The sequence below is a fragment of the Echinops telfairi genome, unplaced genomic scaffold (assembly GCF_000313985.2).
Source record: "Echinops telfairi isolate 266 unplaced genomic scaffold, ASM31398v2 ScPeMD7_22;HRSCAF=79, whole genome shotgun sequence".
NCBI lineage: Eukaryota > Metazoa > Chordata > Mammalia > Afrosoricida > Tenrecidae > Echinops > Echinops telfairi.
The window spans coordinates 12,916,087-12,928,314 of NW_022103919.1; the positions used below are offsets into that span (position 1 = coordinate 12,916,087).

At 40.9% G+C, this 12,228-nt stretch overlaps 1 protein-coding gene across 1 annotated transcript in view; it reads left to right on the forward strand.

Moving 5' to 3' along the window:
• The window catches only part of TMC1 (transmembrane channel like 1), a 148,137-nt gene that overhangs the window by 128,049 nt on the left and 7,860 nt on the right, over positions 1–12,228 (forward strand). Inside the window, exons 16-17 of the mRNA XM_013007512.1 lie at positions 3,603–3,842; positions 8,594–8,719. Of these exons, the coding sequence (XP_012862966.1) occupies positions 3,603–3,842; positions 8,594–8,719 (366 nt within the window). The remainder of the gene's footprint in view (positions 1–3,602; positions 3,843–8,593; positions 8,720–12,228) is intronic.

Consider the following 12,228-nt stretch of genomic DNA (forward strand, 5'->3'; position numbering starts at 1 on the left):
GCCAACATAGAGGAGCTTTGGTGGATTCTGCAACTGTCTACAGTGATGCCAGAAAATGGCTTACATTGCTAGTGGAGTACTGAGAATCCATTGCCTTATATTTCAGTTTCAAAACTCTTACACAAAGTGCCATCATTCCCTCAGGCCTGATGCGTGCCATTTGTGCAGACATCTGCTGCCTGTCTATTGTGTTCTGTCTGAGCTAAGACAACAGATCGGCCTAGAAATTTATGTTTTATTGTCAGGAAAGCCGTTATGATGGTTGTGCTGGTTGGTTTGACTTGTAACTTTGAAACCATTTCATCTGCTATTTTTCATACTGTAATTCTTAATATCTGAAATTTCTACCAAATGCTTTCAGATGAAGTCTGTTCTCTTCCATTTTCTATCAGGTTTTGTCCATTTGTTTTCTCTAGACAGTAGAAGTTGGAAGAGAATTTTAGAAAGAGATTGTGTTTCTTTTGATGTTCACAGCCATTCTATAGTCTACAGTCTGAGAAACAAAGAGAAAACACACACACACACACACACACACACACACACACACACCCCAAATAGCAGTCACAAAACAAGCCTTATTACTCACCCTCAGGTCAGCCTGTTCAACAAACGCTCTTACCAACTGTCAGGTCCGGCAGGGCGTGGCATGGGAAAGACAATGTGGTCAGTGTGTAACCTGTTTAGAAGGTTCACGCGGCCTAAGGAGCCTGACTCATGGCAATTTCACTGATTTTTAAAGCATAAGGGTCCGATCTCCTAGATCAGTAATGTCCTCAAAACGAATGTAGAAGTGTGAGGAGAGTTTGTGTCTGTTTAGCTGGTGTGTGACCAGAGATGTTCGGTGACTGGTCTTGGAGTTGCTGGGTCGTGAAGGAGCCCTTTACACGTATTACACTTATATTTCTATGAGTTAAATCCATTTTGTTATGAGAATTTGGCTGACACTCTCAACAGACCTTTACACGACCTACCCACTGATTGTTGGCATAGATTCTGTAGGCTTGGGTGGTCATGTTTTTCAGGGATGAACTCTCCATCCAATCAGAGTCGAGAGAGGCAGCAGATCACGGGCAGTGCGAAAGAACATGGGTGTGGGCTGTGCCCCTAAACACTGCCTCCCTGTGTATTCTCCACCCAGTCCTGCAACCGTGTTTTCTACTAATTTTCTCAGATGATAAAACGTGAAGTGTTTCCCTGTCACCTGCCTTGCCACGGGAACAGGGAGGAGAGTCAAATCAGATCCATCTTCACGTGCTGGATCTTCTCAGGAGGGGCAGGTGGTACAGTGCTCGTCAACTGACTAACGATGGAATCGTTAATGAAGAGATTTAGTGCCCCAACACTGATCAGCGAGTCTGGAACGCAGCTAGGAGGAGACACAGCTCAGATGTCATGTCTCACTGCCCATTCCCCTACGTAATGGTTCTGTGTGGTTGTTCATCTATAGACTCACGCCTCTAAACTAAGCACGCACCTATACAAGCAAGACACGGCTCCCTACGTCTCCACACATCTCCATAGGCTGCTGGTTTTAGGTGGCGGCCAGTCAGTGCCAACTCTGACCTTATGTCCGTTTATAAATGTGATTTTAGGTAAATTTAGGTTTTGGGTTATACATAAAATTAATTTTAAGGTGAAATAAATTGTGCTGGCCAAAAATCTGACCCATCTCCCACCCCACCCCCGCCAAAAAAATTCTCAAGTGTTTATTTCCTGTTCATACTCGTTGTCCAATGAGTCGGTGGGAAGTTCTGCTCTTATACATAATTTCCCTTTGGAGACCCAGAATGAGCGAATAGGAGCTTTCTAGTCACAGAAATAGGGAGGACGAGAATCTCAAAGTTTCCACTTTAGGAATTTTTAAGTTTCCACTTATCTCTATTCCTAGTTTATTGGCCAAACTGAGTCATACATATGTCCCAGCCTGACATTTGGGAAGGGGGGAGGAGGATCATTATTCTACACGTATGTGACATCACAGCTATCCTCTCCAACACTAACTGGTAGCACGTACAGTTTGGGTCCCTTACATTGGACTTTCACTCTCTTTCTTGGGGCTCTTTGCTGATCTCCTGTAAGAAAGATACCGGTGATGTTCCAAAATCTACTTCACCAGTTTTTGAAAATCATTTAGCCTTCTATAATATCGCTGGCTGATTCACTTCTAGGAAAGATATCATTCAGATTCATCCTCTGGGATCCTTTCCATAAATGTATACAAATTTGGTGAGTCCACTTTTCAAGGAAATAAGTTAACTTTGGGTTGGTATACATTCAGTTACAGCAAAACAGTTTCTTCATCTCATTCCAGCTAGTCCCTTCGTGAAGAATTGCCCTACATATTCAGGAAATATGACCCAATGTTGAGGACTGTAATACAGTTGGGACAATTTAAAAGACAGGACTCGATGTATACTTATTAAATATGTGTGCCTGCATCCTCTTTTAGGTCCTGGACTAATATAATATACTGATGGTTATTTTACTTTGTGATGCTAAAGGGCTTTTCCATAACAGAAAGTGGAAGTTTATTTTGTTTAGATAATCAACTAAGCCAACAAGTAAAACACGACCCCTCCTGACTGGTCTCTCATTAAAAGGGCTATTTCAAATCAATTGTTAAAAAGTCCGATGCACAAAGTAGGGGATTCCTAGGACAATCTACATTAAGAAAGCAAACTGATAAACAGTCCTATCTTTTAAACTGTCCCAACTGTCCCAAATAGATGTTTGAAATTTTCATCACAAAACACATTAAACTAGCTATAAATTAATAATCAAATATTATCATATTGGACACAAAAACATCACATCAAATACCATACCATCCAAACCAGCTTTAAAATACACCATACCAACAAAGCCCATTGCCGTCAAGTTCATTACAATTCATAGAGACCCTTTCAGGCAGAGGAGGACTGTGCCGGAGGCCTTCTGAGACTACACATCTTTCTGGGCATCGATAGCCCCATCTTTCTCCTACAAAGCAGCCGGTGGGCTTAAAGAGGCAACGTGGCCATTAACAGCTCAGTACATAATCCACGACATCACTGGGGTTCCTTCTAGAATAGCAGAGCAACTGCAAATTAAAAAAATGGTCAGTATCCGAAAAATTAAAAAATTATCTTATGTTTTCTTTCTTATTAAGCAAAAATCAATTTGCCTTTATGAACTAACTCAAATGCACGTTTATGCTAATAGAATGAGGAGTTCTAATGGGCAATTCCTTTAAAAGGTTCATTTTTTAAGCTAGAGTAATCAATGATAAGATTATTAGGAGAAATTAAGTTTATTTTAGAATGAAAAGAGAAAACTAAAACGAATGATAGAAATATGCTATCTCCTTTGTAGCTTACATGTCTTAAAGATGACAGGAATATTTAATGATTCGCATGCACACAATAGCTACAATGATGGCTCATGGTCACATACATGTAGAAGATAAAAACAGATTACCAGATGTATTAATCAACAGGATTTGTGTGAATGCAGTGACCAGGTAGTGTTGCTTTCTGTAGGGAAGCGCCATGTGAAATACACTGGTGTGCGCCTTTGTTAGGAAGGAAAGCCTCCACTAAGCGGAGTCTTGTTCTTCTTCCTAGGATGGGCTCCTTCTATGCCCCCTGCCTCCCTGGCATCAACATTCTTCGACTGCACACATCCATGTATTTCCAGTGCTGGGCCGTGATGTGCTGCAATGTCCCCGAGGCCAGGGTCTTCAAGGCTTCCAGATCGAATAACTTCTACCTGGGCATGTTGCTGCTCATCCTCTTCCTGTCCACCATGCCGGTCTTGTACATGATCGTCTCGCTGCCGCCGTCTTTTGACTGCGGTCCATTCAGGTGTCTCAATTTTGTCATTCCATGTGGGCACGCTTTTCTTCCCAGGGTGGAGGGACATGGGGGGAGGGGGGTGTCTACGTATTGAATAAGCTGTATTTTATTTTCAAATAATAGTATTTGCATTACATAGAAATGAGATCCTTACAGTATCTGACATGAAGATCGAGTCTTGGGCACGTCCCATTAGTTTCTCATGTGAGAATTACAGTCGCAAATATAATTGAATGTTACAGTCCCTGCTTAGATAAAGTACGGAGGGTGAATCAGAACCATTTCCTTATTTGGATATAAATAAGAGGGTTTTTTTTTTTGTTTTTGTTTTTAAATAAGAGGTTTTATTACATTAGTCTGGATGTGAACGTTTTCCTGAGACTAGGCTATTACATACAATACGCTATTGCTACTTCTCACATGGCCTGGTGGGAGTTGAGACAATAATAAACTGCCCCACAAACTACTGACCAAGTGGAATGATTATTATAGTATAATAAATAGAATGAGAGCCACAGAATTTATAAGCCAAAACACAACTTGCTAACAATAAAACTGAATAATGTCCCTCATTTGTCTTCACCTCAAATAGCAGGGCTGCATCACTTGAGTTAGTAATGACGAGTTAAGGGGCTCTTTGACCCGAGGGTGGGCGTACATTTCCAGTCTGGCTCCACAGACGGTTTTCTGTGGCACATACCAGTGGCAGCTGGAGAGTTGGGCTTTTATTTCTTCCATATAGAACCCAAACGCTCTCTTCGTCTCTAGCCACTAGGTACCATGCCCCTGAGTTAGCGCTCCTTTTCAGTGAAGAATGCTTGAATGTGAAATGCAAGGGTAATGACACCAAATGGACCACCCACACGTAATCTCTTCACGCTCGGTCTTAACTTACTAGGTCTTAACTTACTAAACTCAACAAGTTCTTTGCCTATCCACCAAGGATGTCTGGAAGAGGCATTTCCACTCTCATAATCGCATGAGTGGTTATGGATTTGTCAAGAAATGTTTACCCAGTGGGGAGCGCTGGAGTTCTGGCATGTTTAGGAGGCTGTGAAAATTCACTGCCATCGAGTGGGTTACAACCGGGACTGGGCAGAACTTCCCTGAAATTTACGGGAATAGAAAGTTTCAAGTTCCTTCCGGTAGTTTCAAACGGCTGACCTTGTGGTTCGAAGCACAACTTGCAACATCTAATGCCACCAGGGCTCCTTTATATACTCCTTCCGTGTATTGCTTTGTGTTTCCTTCACGCTCCTCGCCAAGAGGCTGAAATGATGTAGACGATGACATCTGCAGGCTAAATATGAAACTGCAGTCTTGAAATACAACGCCTTTTACAAATCACCAGACACCGAAGTGCCAGTTAGCCATGTCAATATTTCAGTTCATTGCAAACTACTGTTACAACTTAACACCCAGGTAATGTCTTTGGTGTATGTTTAACTTTTTAATAGGCCCGTGGACCTTTCTCAGTAAAACCTAGGAAAGGACCTCAGCCATCTATATGGGAAACCACTCAACCTGAAAATGAACCTAAATGATTGGTTACAGAGAGGCATTCAGATTCAAAATGTCCTTAAGCTGGACACGGACAACTCTGCTCCGTGTCGGCATGTTGACCTTTAACTGCTGCGATTTTCTTTACGCCAAAGACCAAGTCACTCGGAGTTGGTTGGAAAAAGTCGGTCTGTAGGGAAGGCTTCATATCTCACATTGACGATGTGTTTCCTCACAGCAAGCAAAAGCAAAAAACAAAACACATATTCCATTATTTTGAGGTCAGAAAATGGTAAATACGTCTTGGAGAATACCAGGAAAGGATGTCTCTGTCGCATTTAGATAGTCTTTTTTGGTCCGAAAGAAAATTTGCCTTGTTCATGTACTTTTGATGTAAAAGTTGGAAAGTGTTTTTCTGCCCCAGGAATGAATAGAAAATGCTTATCATCTTTGGGGACTCCGAGTTTGAAAGGATTTTCCCAGCCTGCTCAGTAAAGGTCATCGAACTCGACCGGCCCCTTGTGTGGGGAGCGGATTGGCAAACATGATTTGAAGGGCTCATGGAGACAGCAGATCATGAGCGGTGTTGGTGTTAGGTGTCGAATCGGTTCCAACAACTCTATGTACAACAGAATGAGACCCCGCCTGCACCATCTTCCCAACTGTCATGTTCAAGACCGCTGTCGCAGTCACTGTGGCTTTCATGTTGTCAAGAGACTTGTTCACCGTCTCTTCACGTCACAAGCAGGTTGTGCGTTGCCAGGGACTGCTCTCTCCTGATAACATGTCCCAAGTATGTGAGAAAAAAGTCTCGCCATCCTTGACTCTAAGGAGCATTCTGTACTTCTTTCAAGATAGATTTGGGTGGGCTTTTTTTGCATTCCATGGTTTAGAGTCTTGGAAAACTGTAGGGAGCAGTTCTACTCTCCCCTATTGAGTTGCTATAAGTCAGAATCAACTTGATGACAGCGGGTTCTACACACTATCTCTTTTTAGTTATTTATCACATCTCTTGCCCAGGTTTCAAAATGGGTGCTAAATATTTTGTGATCACCTAATATTTATGAACAGTACATTCAACCCCTGTAAAGATTTGTCAGCTCAGAAGCCCAGAGGGGCACTTCTACTCCGTCCTTTTGAATTGCCAGGAGTCGCAATTGGCTAGGTGATAGTGAGTTCCATATATATACGGACAGCTATGTATTCTGTATAGATATTCCACACATATATTCCATACATTCCATATATATGGACATATATATTCCACACATGTGGACAGATATATATTCTGTATATATGTGGAATATATATGGACAGATATATGTTCCATATCTATGGACAGATATATATCCTGTATATATATTCCATATCTGTACGGACAGATATATTCCATATATATTCTGACAGATATATTCTGTGTATATATTCCACGTATATGGACAGATATATTCCATAGATATATGGACAGATATATATTCCAGGTATATATTCCAACAGATATATATTCTGTATATATATTCCATATATATATATTCCGACAGATACGAAAGGACTTAGGGAGTACTATGACCTAATCCAACCAGAAAAATGGGATTCCAGGTTTTATAGATACTCCTGTAGTTTGTATATAATTAAGAGACTCAGGTTCCTTGTTAGGATAAGAAACATGCCTGGAAAATAGACCCGAATTGGATATTAAGACTTTTGTGGGAAGGGAGTATTTTATACAATTTTAGTCCCCTCTGACCCATTCATCATTAGCCTTGGAGCCTATAGAAAGGAGGATGACTTCTTTCACCCTTTCTGGTCCTCTTTGCCTATATATGGCAAGCAGGAAACACGGGCAAGTAAAATGTGATGATGAATAAGAAGAAATCCAGTGGTATGTAGGCTTAATTCCTGCTCATATATCTGTTTTTTTTTTAAGTGGGAAATAGATTCAGATCATGAGGTGAATCACAGTAGACTTCCCACCAAGGGATTTTCCATGGCTAGGATCTTTCCAAAACAAATCACCAGATTTTTCTACTGAGATACTTCTGAACTAGCAACCTTTTGGTTAGTAGCCAAATATTTAACCATTTGTATCCAAAATCTCGGTAATTAGAATGTAAATACATCATTTGTGAAGTCAGGTGGACCCTTTATTTTGTGGACCAGTGACTCTTAAGAGATACTTAGAATCTTTCAGCTTATTGAAAGATCCTACCAGTAATGTCAGGAGAGACACAAATTTTGGGTTGAGAAATGTAGGTCATGCTCATGTGTGGGTAAAATATTTAAGAATGAAATTCAAAACATTATATTGGGTTACATGCCAAACTTTATCCTGGTGCTACATGAAATTTTGCAGCAGCAAAAAAAGCAATTCAATAGCTTTCCCCAAATTAGTTCTTTTCACAGTTGAATCAGTATGCATATGTGTAAAAAAAGTAACTTGACCCCATAAACATGACTTTACAATTCTGGACACTCCATGCTAAGTTAAAATGAACACCCTGTTCTCATCTCTTCAGTGATAGTGGCTGATTCTCAGCTTCATGGATTGCAAATCAACTCATTAAGGACCTTTGTTTTTAGGCTTATTTTCTTTCTCTTTCCACCTTGTCTTCTTGAATATAGAGCTAAGGTAGCAATTATGAAAATCCATCCAGGAATAGACACATTGAAAGGAAAAATGTTTATTCATTCCCTGCTCTGAATTCTGATGGAAAGTGAGGTGAAAGCTAATGGGTGAAATGAAATACTGGATTATTTACGTATTTTATTTCATGAAACCTTTTCTATGCTTATTTTTAAGTTAATAAAAACATGAGTATGCTCTTTCCTCAGCCGATAAAAACAGCTGGTTAAGGGGCATACTTATAAGCTCTCTGCAAAATATATTTCAATCAGAATCATAGAAATATATTCAAACAAACAATCAAACAATATCAACCAACGTTTAATGCTCTAATCAACTTTCTAAGTATGGTGGCTACATAATTCATGTCCTATCTATGGGCCGAGAAGCTGAGGGCAATATATCAGCTAGTCAGGGGTGGAAAACGATTTCAAATTTACTTCTTATTGGTTTAGCCTATGCTTAAATAAATGAAACACTTCACCTCTCTGGATCATGAATCATTGGGATTCATAGGGGTGTGTTTTTGACGGATTTTTGAAAGTCGATTTCTAGTCCCTCCTTTTTCTTGCTATAGCTATACTTCCCCCACATTGTAAATTAATCCCCGCCCCCCTTTTTTTTCTCTCCCCATCAGTGGCAAAAATCGGATGTTCGAAGTCATTGGTGAGACACTGGAGCATGATTTCCCCAGCTGGATGGCGAAGATCTTGAGACAGCTTTCCAACCCTGGACTGGTCATCGCTGTCATCTTGGTGATGGTGTACGTGCCTTCCCTACTCCTAGAGAGTCTGCGCAGTGACTGTCCCTGGACCCTTGTGGTTGCAGCCTTCTCTAGCGCTCTCCCTTGCCCCACACCTGTGCTGAAACCTAACCAAATTCAGCCCTGCTTCATGGGAGTGAGAGACTGAAAGTCATCAATTCCAATCCTAGTGGTTGTGATTTGTAGCCATCTGCATCTGTGTTTGCCTCCCTAGGATTATAAGATTCGTTCCCAAGGAACCAAAATAATTATCAGTAAACAGTGAAAGCATGGGAACATAAATGCTAAATGCGAACTCTAATCAGCACATGGAGCTTGCCGCCCCACTAGTTCCATAAAGCAGATGGCTGTGAATACACAGAAATGATGAGTCTTGAAGTTAATAAGCTATGTTGTTGGGCTAAATGCCCAAGGGCCTGAAGAAATCCACTCATCATATCCCTACTGAGTTCCTAGAGGGTCACTGAGAAGCGTGGTGCATGCACCAAAAGAGTCAGGGAGAAGGTCCACTAGGCCTTCAAAGTCAGAGGTGTATCAAGGAGACCTTGGGAGGAAGGTTTTGTTCTCATGTTATCTTCATCAGCTCTGAATCATGGCTGTAGTAGATAAATTTATATTCTAAGCAGTAGTGTACGCTTGCCCGTGGAAGAGCAGAAACATGCTCCAATCTTCCCTTTTCCTCTTCATGCCCCTCCCAAATAGAATGTCGGAACCCATCACTGGTGCCAGAAACCCAGAGAGACTTTAGAAATGAAAGCCAAGTTATCCTTATAATCATTGTCATCATTGTTCTCATGAATCTTAATAGGCATGGAGGGCAAGTATGTTAGTCTGGGTACTTTAGAGAAACAAATCCACAGAAACTCATGTGTAAGAGAGAATTTTATATAAAGGTTAAGTGCACATTAAGAAAATATCCCAACCTAGTGCTGCCCAAACCCACAAGTCCAACATTCACCCATTAACCCATATGTCTGACACCAATCCACAAAGTCCTCCTCCATCTCACAAAACACACCCAATGGTGCGGACTGTAGCAGGAAAGCTGAATCAGTCATACAGCACCCAGGGCTGCATCGGGGTAGGTCCATGTGGCTTCTCCTTGAGGATATCTTGCAGGAAGTGAGCCTTGCCAGCTGAAGCAGGGAACTGGCTAAGGCAGCTTCACCCTGGTCCGACCATCACAAAGCAAGAAACCCAAGAACTAGAAAGGTGAGGCTCACGGAGCCATTTATCCCTCTGCCCTTCAATTAATCCCATATGTATTTATCAGCCAGGTTGGCACAATAACCTAACTACCTCAGCAAGTGTCAGGTTCTTTAAATCTATAAATCGAGCAAACAACTTATAGGAGTCCAGTTATTTTACCTAGATGAGGAAGGCACTGGGATAGGACTCAGAGAAGATCATTTAATGGCAAGTTCAGTGCTTATTCATTTACATCGCAATGCCTTCTAGGAGCAAGAACTAATGGCCCATAGGAATAGTTGAACAATAAAGCATATTATTACCAATATACCTTACCTACACAACCTCCATCCTGACTTTGTACAAATGCATAACACACCTCTGGGGCAGATGCCTTAAAAATGACCTGCTGCAGTTTGTTTCACCAGATGGCTCTTAAAATGATTTCCTCTCTCCGCATTTTCATGAGACAGTGGCTTCTGAGAGCATGTTAATAAGTATTTTTGTGGCCTTTCACAGTTAAAGTCCTTTACTGATATAATTTCATCTTAGGGTCAAACAGGTTGATGTGCTTGGCTACTTATGAAAAGATTGGTAGTTCAAGTTCACTCAGAGGCCTCTTGAAAGAAAGACCTATTGATCTGGTGCCCCAAATTCAGCCATTTAAAACTCTAAAACACAGGGCTATTCTGATACATAATAGAGTTGCCTTAAGTTGGAATTAATTCATTGACAACTAAAATTTTTTTGCGTGTGGGATATTTAAGGTCTTGTTCTTTGAAGTAGCAAACCCCCCTCAAAGCTTAAATGTTATAAACTTCCTTAAAGATCAAGGTTTTTTCAGGAAAGGCATACTACAGTTCTGATAGTCTCAGGCGTAGGCTAAAGAAACAAATACTGATTAGTGCACTGTCATCATTCCAGGCACCACCCATGCATTAATTCACTTACTCCTCACAGTGAGGTTGGCTTCGTTAATCATGTTACTATAGTACATGGAAGCTGTAAGTAGTTCAACATAAGCCGCTAATAAGTTTGATTCACATGCATGTCTCATATTTTCTATTTCATATGCTGCTCTGATTTTTGAAGAATAACATACTGTGTACATGGTTGTGGGGTGTTCAGAAGGGCAGATAACCACTTGCCAGGCATAGTGGAGACCTAGGGTTTTCACAGGAGCCCTCATGGCAGAGTGGTTACATGTTGGGCTGCTAACAACAAGGTCACCCATTCAAGCCACTAGCGGCTCCATGGGGAAAGACAGGGCTTTCTACTCCCTGAAGATGTGTAGTTGTAGTCTCACCCCCACAGACGCTGTTTCACACTCTCAGAGAGAGTGAGGCACTACGAGTTGGTCTCAACTCAATGGCAGTGAATTTGGAGATTTTTTGGAGGGCTGACACACTTTATTGGACAAGTGTAGTTAAGCATAGATATGGACAAGACAGGAGATATTTCAGGCTTATGGACTAAGAAGTAAGATTTTATGTAAGTATATATATAAATACAAAAAACATTCTTAGTTTGTGGGCCATACAAAAATAACAGCTGACCAGGTTTGGCCTGGAGGTCATAGTTTTCATATCTTGATATGGAGGGGGCCTCAAAAATTTTGTGTAAAAATAGAATTTAAAAATCTATTTTTAAATTTCCACGAACTCTTTGAAGCCCACTTGCATCGTCTCATAGAACATTAACCACATGCTACCAAGTCATTTCTGACGTATAAAGAATGATATAGGTATGCTAGACAATAATTGTGTCTTGTAGAGTTTTCGATGGCTGAGTTTTTGGAAGTACATAATCAAGAAAATAGTCCAAGGCACTGAGAGGTGGACTCGAAATGCCAAACTTACAATTAGCAATATGACACTATATTAACTAACTCTACCACCCAGGCTAGACTAAAATAGGCTAGGAAGACAGGCCTGGAGATTTACTTCTGAAAAATCATCTAAAGAAACCTCTATAGATTCCAATGTCCTCATATGTAAGGGTCCATGTGAATGACATAGAGGTGGACAATATTCCATTCCCTTGTGCATGGAGTGACCATGAATTGGGAGCCCATATCAGAGGTGTTGACAACAACCAAGAGGCAATTTGGCAGCATCTTCAGAGTTTAAGTTAGTTCTGAGGTTCTGATATAAAACACAAATTTCAGTGCATTACTGATTTGATTTTTGAGTTCCTAATATCTTATTCTAAGAAAGAGCTCTGGGAGATGAGTGCTCAAGTTGGAAGACAATCAAAATACGATGAGGGAGAGACGCCTCCTCAAATTAGAGTGTAACACCGTGATGGGGATGGAGCAAAGT